General features: G+C 46.8%; 1 protein-coding gene across 1 annotated transcript in view; it reads right to left on the reverse strand.

Moving 5' to 3' along the window:
* Positions 1–15,776, reverse strand: part of LOC140574019 (putative methyltransferase NSUN7) — a 28,296-nt gene that overhangs the window by 9,125 nt on the left and 3,395 nt on the right. The window contains exons 3-9 of the mRNA XM_072693701.1: positions 10,406–10,464; positions 4,918–5,057; positions 4,566–4,718; positions 3,497–3,680; positions 2,245–2,473; positions 2,002–2,145; positions 1,165–1,266 (exon numbers count right to left, since the gene is read on the reverse strand). Of these exons, the coding sequence (XP_072549802.1) occupies positions 1,165–1,266; positions 2,002–2,145; positions 2,245–2,473; positions 3,497–3,680; positions 4,566–4,718; positions 4,918–5,057; positions 10,406–10,464 (1,011 nt within the window). The remainder of the gene's footprint in view (positions 1–1,164; positions 1,267–2,001; positions 2,146–2,244; positions 2,474–3,496; positions 3,681–4,565; positions 4,719–4,917; positions 5,058–10,405; positions 10,465–15,776) is intronic.

The following is a 15,776-nucleotide window of genomic DNA, read 5'->3' on the forward strand; positions in this document are numbered from 1 at the left end:
AGGCTGTGTGCACTGCAGCGGAGCAGTGGAGGGGTTTGGACTCTCCCTCTGTTTCACTGACGGGCTGAAATCGATCAGCACCTGCCCCTTAATTAACAGCACCTTAACAGGGGCTCCAGTGAGTTCTGCTCAGCTCAATAATGGCTGATTAACGGATCCGAGAGCGGTGGATCCATATCTGTCTCTCTCTCTCTCTCTCTCTCTCTCTCTCTCATACACACACACACACACACATACATATATCCAGGGTTGTCCTGATGTATGGTGACATGTGATATCATAAGATCAATCATACGACACACTGAACACAAAGCCAATGCTGGTGAGAGAGAGAGAGAGAGAGAGAGAGAGAGAGAAGGAGGAAGAGAGAGAAGGAGGGAGAGAGAGAGAGAGAGAGGGCGAAAGAGAGAGCTACAGCATCATACTGCCTTAGTTAATTGGGTCAAAGCGAAATTCCCAACTGGGACATCCACTGATCATTCCAGCTCTCTCATTCTGGAATCAGCTCTTCAAAGAGTGCAGAGTTAATTAATTGAATATGAAACACACGCACACACACACACACACACACACACACACACACACACACACACACTGAATGGACTTCAAGGGTGTGGACTTTTATCTCATATAAATGCGCTACATCCACACAGACGCTGCCTAAAGACAGTCCTGCTCACGGTCAGAGCCCGGATACCCAGCCTCTCCTGCCCAGTATCCAAAATCCAAGCTGTTAAACATGGTGGAGGTGGTAGTGTTCTGAAATCTGCAGGAGATTCTTCCACACCTCCACATCTCCAAAGTTCAGTGTTAAAAGTCAGAGCATTTTCCGCTCGGCACCATCCTAAATCCTCCCCGATACATTCGATGATGTTGAGGTCTGGACTCTGGGATGGTCAATTCCTCTGTTCTGAGAGCAGCAGCAGCAGCTTCTCTCAGTCAGATCTTCCCGATCAGCTCCACATCCTCTCAGACTCACAGTGTTGAGTCTTCTCACAGTGGAAGGATGGATCCTACGACCTGAGGATGTTCTCAGATCTGAGACTAGGGGCTTTCTGTTGGTTGTGGTGGTCATTTCATCCATGTGTGAAATGATGTACCTTGGAATTGACTAAATTCAATGCACACACACACACACACACTCATTCATATACACACACTCACAGTTAAGGGCGTGCTGGAGGTCTCTCTTCTGTTGAGAGATGAGTGTGTCAAGTCTGGACTGGGAGACTAAGCCTTGGGACAGATCCTGCAGCAGTTCTGTGTCTGAAACACACACACACACACACACACACACACACACATCAATAACTATCCCTGCAGTTCAATACATTTAGGGATGCAAATGCGAACCGTTCTGATTCGCTGCCGAACATGCAAGACATCTGGGCCATTTTGTCTATATGGACAAAAGTATTGGGACACCTATACATTACACCTATACATTCCACCTACAGAAGCGTTTTTGACGTCCCATTCTAACCCCATAGGCATTAATATGGACCCGGTCCCCCTCTGGAGGTCTGGAGCTCTGCTGCAGTTACTGAGTCAGTTGGAGGCTTTTCTGCACTCTGCTCTGAGCTCAGCACTCGGCCCTGACCCCGCTCTGTAACTTTACGTGGTCTAACAGACACTCGGTGGCTGAGCTGCTCTCTGTGAGCTGTTCCTCCTAAACTCTTCCACTGTTCAATAATAACACCACCCACAGCTGATGGAGGAAGATCTAGGAGGGAAGGTCTAAATTTCACCAGCTGACTTGTTGTTGTTGGTGCAGCGTTGTCTCCTATTACATACAGAACCACGCTGGAGTTCAGTGAGCTCTTCAGAACCTCCCGTTCTTTCACTGATGTGTGGAAGAAAGACAGACTGCAGGGCTAGAGGCTTGTTTTCATACACCTGTAGCAATGGGACTGAATGAAACACTCTTGATTAAGAGGGGTGTCCCAATACTTTTGCCCATTTACTGTATGTAAAGCATGCATGGTGTGTAAATACGTGCACCTCCGTTCTCCTGCAGCAGGTAGTCTACAGGGTTGGAGACCGCAGAGAGGGAGCACTGTGGAGTCATCAGGATGAGCCGGACCTTGTGCAGACGGGCATCGCACACTTCCACAGCATGGAAAGACTCAGGAATCAGCTTCACGTCTGAAACACACACACACACACACACACACACACACACAGGGTGTGTCTGGGTGGGCTAGGCTATGCTGTAGTTCGAAAATCTTGAGGGTGTGAACTTACTGCTGCAGCCCATGCTGGAGAGGACCTCCTGAAGCTCATCTTCCTGAGCAGGTGAACGCTTTCCTACACATGCAAACACTCGTACAGTGGGGGGGGTGTTTTTGACCGCGGCAATGGCGGCAGCAGTGTGAGCAACAGTGGAGGCGGAGAAGGATCCAGCCATTAGGACGTCTCCGTCTTGATCCAGAAGGGGACGCAGTGCCCACGGCACCAGGCAGCACGACTTATCCTGCCAACACACAAACACACAAACAAACAAACAAGCACAAGCCATAAATAAACAGTAAACAACATCACACAGCCTGGCTCGCTCGGAGCAACAGGACATCAAAGAAAGGCATGCTGTGGGGGCCCCGGGTGGTCCAGAGGACTAAGGCGCTGTCACTGTGATCAGAGGGTTGCTGGTTCGTATCCCGATCACACTGAGAGCCTTGCTCTCTCTAGGGTGGGTAGATGGTGCTCTCTCTCCCCCCACATCACACTAGTGCATCTGCTAGCCGGTGCGTCACAGCCGGGTATACGGCGCTTCCCTCCGGGGGCGTTGGTTGGTTGGTATGTTGCCTGGTGACGTTGCAATGGCGGCAGTTCGAAAAAAAGAGGTGTGGCTGGCTGTGCATGTGTCGGAGGGGGCGTGTGTTGGTCTCGCCCTCACTAGTGTCGGGGGTGTTGCGTGTGGTGGGGGGAGGGAGAATACGTACAGGTGTGCTAATGAGATTAATAAATATATGGTGAATAAGTGGTCAGAGCTGGGGGGTGAGGTGTTTCGGTGGGTCTACAGCTGCTGAAGGGACTGATATGGGGAAGAATGGGGGTAACTGTTGGCAAACTTCCAGAAAAAGGCAAAGGAAATATCAGCCATAACATTAAAAACACCTGCCTGCCTCCACAAGAGCTCTGAAAGTGTCTCCTGTGGTATCTTCTATAGTTGTGAGGTGGGACATCCATGAGCATCAATGAGCCTTAGGTGCCCATGACGCTTGGAGCTCTTTTGGTACGTACTGACCACTGCATACTGAGGGGAACACCTCAACAAGACCTGCCTGATGTTCTGGAGATGTTCTGACCCAGTTATCTAGAATGTCACAGTTCGGTTTTGGTCAAAGTGTCTCAGGACAAAGTGTCCCTAAAGGATCTGCGGCTAATGTCTGAAGATCCTCAGACACCACAGGACAACTTCAGAGGTCTTGTGGAGTTGCCAGGATGCCAGGTGGTTATAATTTTATGGCAGACATATATATATATATATATATACCTGTATGATCAGTCTGTAGTCTGATAGTAGGCCGGCCTTGTACAGCTCTCCCCTCACACATGCTGGAAACACCAGCAGGTCCGAGCAGTGTGTGTCCTGACCAAACGTCCGTCCCTCCAGCTGCCCCAGGGAGTTGACACGGGAGAAACCAGACGACTTCAGCACATCACACACCTCCTCCATACTGAGGAGGGAGAGAGAGAGAGAGAGAGAGAGAGAGAGAGAGAGAGAGAGACATTTAGTTAGACTGAGTGAGATCTGTGCAACAGCTGATTTGCTCTGGAACGAGTAACGGAGTCGAACCATCCAACCCTTAAATGATCAAGAGGGAAAAGAGCTCAAATCAGCATCAATTTAAAGAGAATGTGTGTGTGTGTGTGTGTGTGTGTGTGTGTGTGTGTGTGTGTGCGTCTGACCTCCAGAAACACTGATTGCATCTGTGTGCAGTTCAGTGCGATTTATCGCTCCCACAGGCGGCCTGTCTACAGGCTTGTATGAGCTACAACCGCACACACACACACACACACACACACACAGACACACACACACACGACTGTTTGAAATAAGACTGGTCATTCTGGAATAGAGGTTAAACATAGGAGAACAGCCTTAATGGGATGCCAGCAGCAAAGTAAAACAATAAACTATTCTTCACACACACACACACACACACACACACACACACACACACACACCTCCAGGTCCACCAGTTAACCCTTAAAGGGCCCATAACATGTAAAACCGAACTAGCCTCACTTTTCCCAGTCCAGCCAGTATACAAAAACAGCTCATTTTGGGGGAAGTGATCAATAATCCAACATCCTGACCTCACTAACACTCTGGTCACTGAATGCAATCAAATCCTCACAGCAATGCTCCTGTTCCAAAATCTAGTAGAAAGTCTTTTTATCTGGACAGTAGAGACAGTTACTCCAACAGAAGCAGGATCAGCTCTTTTTAATACCCTTGATTTCTAAAGACACAGTGAATGAGTGTCCCAATACTTTTGTACTTTTAGGGATTTAGCTTTTTTTCAGTTCAGAAGGTGTGTGTGTCTGTGTGTGTATACCTGGTTCGAAATGTGTTAACCCAGGCGTACACCGGCAGGCTGGCGGCTCTCTCCTGCCTCTGTCGAACCCTTTCTGGCAGGATCCCGTCGATGGTCAGCAGGTCATGCTTGATCCTGCAGCGTGCTAACGAGGCCGCCAGCTTCGTCTTGAACCTAAAAAACAACAAGAGGTCGTATGAACAGCACCAGCCGAGGTGCACGCTGGCCTTTGAGCTTGCCTTACACTTTCTGATGCGGACTGCAGGGGGCGCCCATTCTTCAGGAAATTCTGATACAGTGTAAAGAGCACCTGTCAGCTGTCGCTCCTTACCACAACACATCAAAACTAGCGTCCGATTGCTGATTAGCTAACCTGAGCAGGCATTCTTCCACTTCTCTGACGACTGGCTCCGCCTCCTCCTCTGTCTGATTGTCCACGCCTTCACGGGGGAGGAACCTCCTGTCCTGGAAGTCGTACAGCATGACGGCCACCAGACTCATCAACTCCTCGGGCTGAACATAAAGTAAGAGAGATACGGAAATAAACACTGTTTACTTTGGTGGTCTAAAACTACCTCCACCATGTTTGGAGGCTGTGCTTTACTTTGGGGGTCTTAGTTACAGTAGCAGTGTGTGAAACTACCTCCACCATGTTTGGAGGCTGTGCTTTACTTTGGGGGTCTTAGTTACAGTAGCAGTGTGTGAAACTACCTCCACCATGTTTGGAGGCTGTGCTTTACTTTGGGGGTCTTAGTTACAGTAGTTAAAGTAGGTGAATGCATTCATTAGATGGGGTGTCCACAAACATTTGGACATAAAGTGCCTATATGTTGAAGACTACGGGTGTAGCACAGCGCTGTCACTTTCTGTGCCTCCACACCATTAAGCTTCTCAGTCGGGCCGAAGCCCAGCGGGCGATACCGGCCCGGTATCTTCCGGTCTCACTGGTGCGGTCTTTAAGAGCAGGACAGAACTGGATACACTGGAGGGGGTTTCCTCTCCTCCACTCCTCCGACTGTGTTCTCGTTCGTCCTCTAACAAGGTCAATGCAAGGGCCTCGGAGACTCCATGCAGCGTGTCGCCCGGCAACGGCGTTCCCTGATGGGACATGGCTAAGCGCTAAGCTAACAGGCTGAGCCCTGCAGAGACTCATTATACTGCACAAATGCAAACACACTCACTCTCACACACACACTCACATTTCTATACACAATTGAGAGAAGACTCCATTGACAAAAGTATTGGGACATCTGCTCAGTCACTGTTTCTTATAAAATCAAGGGTATTATAAGAGTTTCTCCTGCTTCTGTTGGAGTAACTGTCTCTACTGTCCAGAGAAGAAGAATTTCTACTTGATTTTGGAGCAGCACTGCTGTGAGGATTTGATTGCATTCAGTGGCAAAAGCGTTAGTGAGGTCAGGATGTTGGAAGACTGATCACCAGCGCATCCCAAAAGTACTGGATGGAGCTCCACCACCATCATTCAAGAGAACACAGCTCTTCCACTGCTCCACAGCTCCTCAATGCTGGGGGGCTTTATTATACCCCTCTAGTCTACGCCTGCCATTATTAGACAGCAAGGAGCCGATATCATAATGATGTTTCCTATTCTATTGGCAGTACTTCTTCTCTACAGGTACTAGACAAGCTGTGTGTGTGCTTTTGCACATGTGTGTCAGCAATGGGTGCAGCTTATTCATTTGAAGGGGCGTCCACAACTGACATCAGAGCTGTCAGAATCAGTACTGAGGTGCAGAATTACACCCAGCTCTGCTCAGGATACAGAGTAACAAGCTGCCACTACCCGTTCAGCCTTTATGGGGCCATATATCATCTCTACAATGTGTGTGTGTGTGTGTGTCTATATGAACGCTTCCAAGCCTTGCACCCTGCTAACCACCCTGCATCAATTCCCTCCCTGCAGAGCTCCGATCATCCCGCTGGGCGTCAGATCATTACATCAACTCTGATCATTCCTCTACATATCATATTCCTCCTGACTGAAGCACCCCTGTATGTCCTCTGGCAGGTGGTCACGTGTGTGCCTCACATGGCTCTGCGTCTGCAGTGTCCTGAATCATGACTGTGAGCTGACTTCATCATTAGCACCTTCATCATGAAACCTCCAGCGCTGTCACTCAAAAATGTGGTGGAGATTCAGCTCAGTTTCAGCTCTTTAATTGAGTTAGATTGAGATACAGTACCATACTTTCACTATAGTACAGTTTCAGCTCTTTTAATTGAGTTAGATTGAGATACAGTACCATACTTTCACTATAGTACAGTTTCAGCTCTTTAATTGAGTTAGATTGAGATACAGTACCATACTTTCACTATAGTACAGTTTCAGCTCTTTTAATTGAGTTAGATTGAGATACAGTACCATACTTTCACTATAGTACAGTTTCAGCTCTTTAATTGAGTTAGATTGAGATACAGTACCATACTTTCACTATAGTACAGTTTCAGCTCTTTTAATTGAGTTAGATTGGGATACAGTACCATACTTTCACTATAGTACAGTTTCAGCTCTTTAATTGAGTTAGATTGGGATACAGTACCATACTTTCACTATAGTACAGTTTCAGCTCTTTAATTGAGTTAGATTGGGATACAGTACCATACTTTCACTATAGTACAGTTTCATCTCTTTAATTGAGTTATATTGGGATACAGTACCATACTTTCACTATAGTACAGTTTCAGCTCTTTAATTGAGTTAGATTGGGATACAGTACCATACTTTCACTATAGTACAGTTTCAGCTCTTTAATTGAGTTAGATTGGGATACGGTACCATACTTTCACTATAGTACAGTTTCAGCTCTTTAATTGAGTTAGATTGGGATACGGTACCATACTTTCACTATAGTACAGTTTCATCTCTTTAATTGAGTTAGATTGGAATACGGTACCATACTTTCACTATAGTACAGTTTCATCTCTTTAATTGAGTTAGATTGGGATACGGTACCATACTTTTACTATAGTACAGTTTCAGCTCTTTAATTGAGTTAGATTGGGATACAGTACCATACTTTCACTATAGTACAGTTTCAGCTCTTTAATTGAGTTAGATTGGGGTACAGTACCATACTTTCACTATAGTACAGTTTCAGCTCTTTAATTGAGTTAGATTGAGATACAGTACCATACTTTCACTATAGTACAGTTTCAGCTCTTTAATTGAGTTAGATTGAGATACAGTACCATACTTTCACTATAGTACAGTTTCAGCTCTTTAATTGAGTTAGATTGAGATACAGTACCCATATGTTTAATATAATAAAAGTATATGAGTCTGTTCCTTGTAGAGCTTGAAGAAAAAGAAAAATGAGTAAAATGTAGGATATGAGGCTCTAAGACGTGTTTTGAGATGTGATGGCGGGGAAATATTGACGTTAAACCTCTTCTAAGAAATGATTTATTACTGAAAAGCTAATTAGTGCAAGTCAATAATAATCGTTAGTGTCAGTGACACATATTAATGTCAGACCAGGGCTGGAATAGCCTGAGCTTTTATGTCTATTCATTTATCGGTACGATCCATCTCCAGTGGACGTGTGGATATTTCTAATGAGGCTCGGACAGTGTAGTATGACCACGTATGAGTCATGTATCGGACACACAAACCCCTCTGCTCAATCGTCATCGATTACCTCACACATGGACATCACATGACTTAAATTTAGCCCCTCATCTCCATTCACACCTCTGCTCTGTAGTTGATATAACACCCACCCAGCTACACTCATTAACAGGGACGTCCCGTTCTGATCCAGTGGATCCGAACATGGGCCGACACAAGCATATTTTCAGCTGTTTAGAGACTGATCCTTTGTTTTTACCGCTGTGCTCCAGCAAAGTGCTCCAGCAAAGTGCCCTCTAGATGTCCTCTAGATGTCCTCTAGACATTATTCCCAGCCCTCAGCAGTGAATAGGTGTGCTATTTAGCCGTACAGCAGATTAGAACAGAAACTGTGGTGGAAAGCTCCGTTTCACCAGCGGGAGAACCACATTCTAAACCAGCACTGAACAGCATGTTATAACACACACATGATGTAGAACACCAAATCACAGCATCACATTTACACACTATAAAACAGTGATTACACATCAGTAGACAAACCACACACACACACCTACACACACACCTGAGCTGATTAAATACATAGAAGGTTTTTAGGTTTGGGGTTTAGAGTTTCGATATTAGGGTTAGGGTAGGGAGTTAGGGCTAAGGTTGGGAATTTAGTCTTTAGAGTTTTAGACTTAATGTTTAAGGTTAGGGTTAGAGTTTAAAGTTAGATAACGTTTAGGGTTAGGCTTTAGGGTTAGAATTAGGATTACATTTGAGAGTTTACTGTTTAAGGTTAGAGTTACAGTTTAGGTTTTAGAGTTTTAGGCTTAGGGTTTAGGGATAGTGTTTAGGTTTAGGGTTAATGTATAGGCTTTAAAGTTAGGGTTAGGTTTAGTGGTTAAGACTAGGGTTCGGGTTTAGGGTTAGAATTAGGGTTTAAAGTTAGGGTTAGGTTTAGGTTTAGGGCTTAAGGCTAGGGTTTGGGTTTAGGGTTAGAGTTAGGGTTTAAAGTTAGTGTTAGGGGTTAGGGATAAGGTTTGGGTTTAGGGTTAGAGTTAGGGTTTAAAGTTAGGGTTAGAGCTAGGGTTTGGGTTTAAGGTTAGAAATAGGGTTAGGTTTAAGTTTAAGGGTTAGGGCTAGGGTTTGGGTTTGGGTTTAGGGTCAGAATTAGGGTTTAAAGTTAGGGTTGGGTTTAGGGTTAGGGGTTAGGGCTAGGGTTTGGGTTTAGGGTTAGAATTAGGGTTTAAAGTTAGGGTTAGGTTTAGGGTTAGGGTTTAGCTAAGTTAAAAGTGCAGTAGAAGGTGGGGGGCTGGGGTGGGCATCGCTGCAGCTGGTCATGAGTTAAAGCCCCCAGCTCCAGGAGCTCAAAAGCAAGGCTAAACACGGTGTGTTCAGCACCATTATGACTCCATTAGGAATCTTCCTACCCCTGACTGACTCAACTGCTGCTGGAGGCCACCAATCATTCATTAGCCCTTTAAAACACACACACACATACAACACACACCTCGTGTAAGCACACACACACAAACTATAATGATTAATAACGCCAGATGGATTTTTGGCGAGCAGATAAAAACGCAGTCCTGTGATTAACTGTGAGTCAAATGGAAGATTAATAGGTTATGAAGTCAAAGTCATGGCAGCAGAAATAACTCAACAATAAAATACTGTTGAGGCTTCATTCCGCAGTCTGAGCACAGTGTGTGTGTGTGTGTGTGTGTGTGTGTGCGTGTGTGTGTGCGTGGCATCTGCTTTATTATTAAACTTCTCTGAACCAGCACACTCCTCTCCAAGATTTGATTTTCCCCAATTTAGTCATTCCCAACCCCTCCCACTGCCTAGGACTCCCCTGAGAGCAGTACTATGCAAATGTGGTGATTTGGTGGCCCTCTCTGGTGGAAGTATGTTACTACACACAACTAGCTAGTACTAGCTAGTGCTGGACTGGTGAGGATTAGCATGGTCTTCCTCCGAGACAAGTGATCTTTTCCTTTTTGAGACTGCCACTGGAGCGCAACACACTTGAAGGAGAATGCTAACTGCTGTCTGATAGCCATGCTGGCTAGCATCACCCATGCTGAGTGATGGGGGTGAGGGAGGATCATCCTACCCACAGTTATGCTCTGGGGCTCCCAGTCACTGATGGATGGCTGTGGCATCACCGGAGATCGCTGCTAGCTTCTGGACAGCTTGATGTATAGATAGCTAGCCAGATATTGATTGATGTAGTTATATGAGCTTTACAAAGGCATTTTAGACATTTAGGGCTTTCCACACTCACCATGGGCTGGGACAGGTAGAAGCAGCTGTCAATCATGATGTCCTCCAATAGCTCTTGATCTGCGGGAGATTAGAAGGTTAGATTAAATTATGTTCGGTCAGTTTCTGTTACTGAACACTCTATAAGCTGCAGGCTGGAGGTGCTGCTGGGTCATTTGGCTGGGCTATATCCACAGTGCTGTTTGTGGAGCAGGTGGGTTATTGACTACGGTACTGCAACAACCCAGCCCACGGGTCAGCGATAATCTACAGCAGTTGAAGAGTCTGCCAAGGTCCAGAGAGTTCAGAGAAGAGCTCACTGCCTTCACAAACAAGTGGAAGGACCCAGAACGAGAGCAAAGCACCTGATGCCCCTACAGATCCGGCTGGAAGAGGAACACTGGCTACGCTACCTGGACGTGACAGAAGAATGAGAGAGAGAGAGAGAGAGAGAGAGAGAGAGAGAGAGAGAGGGAGAGAGAGAGAGAGAGAGAGAGGGAATGGGGACAGAGTTACAGTCAGATGAAAAAGAAAGAGAGACAGGCAGAGAGAGAGGGGGTGAGAGAGGGTGAGAGAGTGTGTGAGAAAGAAAGAGTAAGAGAGAGAGAGAGGGTGAGAGAGAGCGAGCTATCACATCTGGGAGGTCTCCATCTGAATTTGGATCCACCTGTTCATCTGGGACACACACACACACACAGTATCTCGCTGTATGCAATGTGTGTGTGTGTGTGTGTTGTGTGTGTTTATAGATAAGGCTCTTATCTTGATTGACAGCTGTGCTCCAGCACGCTGTCCATCACTGAAGGGTGACACAATGTAGGAAAGGTTGCCACGACAACCACTAACACATCGTTTATCTGCTGGGACAAGCACGCATCACGATCATCTGTGTGTGTGTGTGTGTGTTTAAGCGCAACGCTGTACAAAGTACACTGTCATAAATTCACTTTGTACACTGAACACAGACAGCCCTGATCCCTAACCCACACACACACACACACACACACACACACAGAGCTGGGTTGAAACATTGCTTTGGGTGGAAGCCAACAGGTTCGTCACCCAGCACCATTAACCCCACTCTCATTACCGCACCAATGGCTGAACCCAACACACCCCAATCACACACACACACACACCCCAATGATACACACACCTCAATCCCTCCTACTGAATCAGCCAGAGGTCCTCAACCCCTCTGCAGACTGAGACCTGAGAACACATCTGACAGATTAACTCTAGGACCACAATCCAACACAGTGAAGACTGACCGGAGGGAACAGTTAGCCATACAGTTAGCCACACTTCATCAAAGAATGCTAACGGCTAATTCTGTTACATCAGCTAACAGAGACGTCCATGCTGAGTGATGGGGGAGAGGGAGGACCTGTCCTACCCACCCAGAGTCAAAGAGAGGACAGTTATGCTCTCTGGGAGTCCTGGTCACTGACGGATGGCTGTGGCATCACTGCGGATTGAACCTGACCCTACGCTTAGACAGCTGGGCCACTCAAAATTTAGCATCTGTAATGAAGGCTCCTGTGGTGCTGACAAGATCTGTAAAAATGAACACTAATTAATAAACAATAGAGTATATTGACAAAAGTATTGGGACACTTGCTCATTCATTGTTTCTTTGGAAATCAAGGGTATTAAAAAGAGCTTATGCTGTCTCAACTGTCCAAGGACAAGAGTGTTGGTGAGGATGTTGGATGATTGATCACCACCCCACCATCATTCCAGAGAACACAGTTCTTCCACTGCTCCACAGCTCCTCAATGCTGGGGGGCTTTATACCCCTCTAGTCCACGCCTGGCATTATTAGGCAGCATGGAGCCGATAGGGTCATGATGTTGATCTGCTCCAGAGAGTCCTATTCTATTGGCAGTACTTCTTCTCTACAGGAACTAGACAAGCTGTGTTACACAAAGTAGAAGCTCATTAAAGTATTTATCTGTTAGCTTAGCGATTGCTGGCCGGCTGTAAGTGCTGTATATGTGGATGGCTAATGTGTGTGAGCTATAGCGTGGATCCAGCCTTACTGTCTGTAGAACAGAAAGGCATTCAGCTACTCATTATCAACCCACGCTGCTCCTCACCCTCCCTCGGTACTCCTTTTCTGTGGAGCTTCAGGCTAATCGCTGTACTGCATGTCAAGTATTAACAATGTCAGGGCTCTGGGCTAATTATTGACCTCCACTAGGGCTAATTATTTCCAGCCCAGCAAGGTCAACAGAACGTACTGTGTGCTTGTGACTTGCTTTCTAAAGAATGACCATCTAACTATATTCAATGAGGGCAAATCAGAACCCCTGTTTGACTGCAGAGTGGTGAAGCACTGGAGTGGTGGTGACCTTCATGCTGGAGCCATCAGACGTAACCCTTTCTTGCGTCCTCAGCATAACATTCAGTGTCAGACGTTTTCAAAGGAAGCAAGTCCTGTGGCCTGATGACGTCCAACAGACCTGTCCTGCAGCATTAAGCAAGTTTCATGAAAAGAACACCTCGCCAACTGTTAAGCACAGGGGTTGTGTGGCAGCCAGTGGCACAGAGAGCATTTCACACATGGATTCCACGGATACCAAAATTACTGGATGGAGCTCCTCCACCATCATTCCAGAGAACACAGTTCCTCCACTGCTCCACAGCTCAATGCTGGAGGGCTTTATACTCCTCTACTCCACACCTGGCATTATTAGGCAGCATGGAGCCAATAGGGTCATGATGTTGATCTGCTCCAGAGAGTCCTATTCTATTGGCAGTACTTCTTCTCTACAGGGTCTAGACGAGCCGTCTCAGCAATGGGTGCAGCTAAAAGTAGCTGAATGCATTTATTAGAAGGGGTGTCCACAATTTTTTGGACATGTAGTGTAGATGTACTGTATATATTTGCTTTGAAAGCATTGAGACAGTGAGAGCGTGAACAGGGCGGGGCCGTATGACATCATCTGAGCCGGACGGAGTTCTGCAGCGCTGGACAGGTCAGTGATGGACGAGGGGAAGGAAAAAAAACGCAAGTGAAAAAAAAAGTAGGTGACAGATGAATACAATCGACTGGATTCCATTACTCTCTTTTATCTCCGAGAGCTCATTACACACACACACTAACACACACACACACACACACACACACACACACACTACACTAGGGTCTACTACGTCTACACCACCCACATACATTCTCTCTGTATCATCGTATCAAGTGACAACCGTGCAATCGCCTTCTCTCTCTCACGCTATATCACTCACAACACACACACACACACTGGCGGAGGCAGTGAATTCCCGGCCCGTTCTGGCCAAGACTTTTAATCAGCTTGTTTAGAGGGGTCAGGTATTATACATCACCATCAGGCTGATATTTACTGAAGTGGTCCAGGCTAAGATACCATTGTTCTGCTCAAGGGCAGGGTGGCCATAAAGCTCCCCTTCTTTTCTCCCCTCTAGTTAGGAGCAGGCAGTCGTCCAGCCCGAGCCCTTTACCCGCTCTCAAACAGAGGCCTGAGATCATCCACCAACATCTGCCCGGAGAAACAGCAGGGGAATCCCTGATAACGCTCCTAATTGAAACGCTTAAGCCAATCAGGACGTAAGCGAAGGCTTCACACCTGCAGGAGGTAACTCATCTCCCGGCCAATCACATCGCAGAGAGCTGGACTATGTACATCTGAAGCCTTCTCTGGTAAAAACACGCAACTGCAAGCGACGTGCTGAGGTCCTTAAATATACGCTATATGGACAAAAGTATTGGGACATGTTCCCTCGAACTGAGTGTATCAAAGTGGATGACTTCAGGAGGCCTCACGAGATCATCCACAGGCCCATCGCTATTAATCCAGCTAATCAGACCCTCCCAGCCAATGAGCAGGCAGAGAAAGCTATCGCCCCTTTGGGATTTAACCGGCCAGCCGGCAAGGTCGTCCGGCCGATCGAATCGCCGCCCCTTTGATTCACACCTGCGCTCATTTGCATGTAATGTAATTTACTGTAATGTGAGCTGAGGGAGCAATCCTCGCCCAAGAACCCCAACACTCAGCCCTGAACACCACCCACTCCAACACCGACCAAGGACACGGAGGATGAAGACGCTGGAGATAGGGAAGCTGAGTGGGTGGGAGGGAGCAGTGAGGACAGCAGACTGACTGACAGACAGACGGACAGACGGATGGATGAATGGATGGATGGATGGCAGGAGCGGGGGCTGGGGTGGGAGAGGCAGGCATGACTAGAGTCAGTAATGAAAGTGAGAAAGTGAGCGATGAAGCGACAGAGAGAGAGAGGGAGAGAGAGAGAGAGAGAACAAGGGAGAGAGAGATAGAGAGAGATAGAGTGAGAGTGTGTGTGTGTGTGTGTGTGTGTGTGTGTTGGAGAGAGAGAGAGAGAGAGAGAGAGGTGGTGGTTATTGGTGATATTTCTACCTGGATTCTTATTGAGGGGCAAATCAACCTGGTTCTGATTGGCTGCCCTCTACTGCGCCTTAATCGCTTCATAAGCAGTGGGCGGGGCTAAACGTCTATAAGCCGCAACAGCCAGATATATGTAAATGTGTTGGATTTTGTAACCCAACATCAGTACACTCCACACATTAGTTTCCACATATCAACAATGTCCTGCAAAAAGCTTGTATCTCCTGCAGTTGATCTTTAAACTGTATCAGAATTTCATGAAGAACGGCCCAACAGAAATGCTCCAAAATGATAAGCAGGCTTTCCCTCATCCTGTAAAGCTGCTGTTCTGGAGATACGAGGGTGTGACGATGTGCTCTGTGTGGGCTCTGGAGGTGACTGGTGTGTTTAGCCAGCGGTACGAGCCCTTTAATACAGCCCTGTAACTTTCATATCTATCAACACAATGACTATACACTATCTTGTCCATGCTGCACACACAACCATGGTCCTCTCTGTCCTCTATCTGTGTGTGTGTCTGTGTGTGTGTGTGTGTGTGTGTGTGTGCAGAGGACGACACATAAGAGTGATAATCATGTGATGAATGAGCTCGCCGCCTCCTTCAGCACATCTGATTTGCCTCGCAGGCATTTCTGAAAGCAATCTGCCTCACTTCCATTTCAGATCATTGTCATTCCCCTGCTGCTGAGGGCCGTGTGTGTGTGTGTGTGTGTGATGTGCATATGTGTATTAGGGCACCAGTGCTTTATGTGGCTGTGTGAAGTGCATGGTAATGTGTGTGTGTGTTGTATCGATTCCAGAGCGTGGTCCCGCCTTGCTGCAGATACAGAGGTGATTAGGCTGCGATCCCAGGTGTGTCTGCTCATTTAAATGTGTTCAGGCTGGAACAAGATCTCGAAGGCAACACACCCCAATCGATACCAGTCCAGTCATTCCCCAGCCACACACAGACACACACACACACACACACACACTTTTGTGATGCAA

Source organism: Salminus brasiliensis, chromosome 12, assembly GCF_030463535.1.
Source record: "Salminus brasiliensis chromosome 12, fSalBra1.hap2, whole genome shotgun sequence".
Lineage (NCBI taxonomy): Eukaryota > Metazoa > Chordata > Actinopteri > Characiformes > Bryconidae > Salminus > Salminus brasiliensis.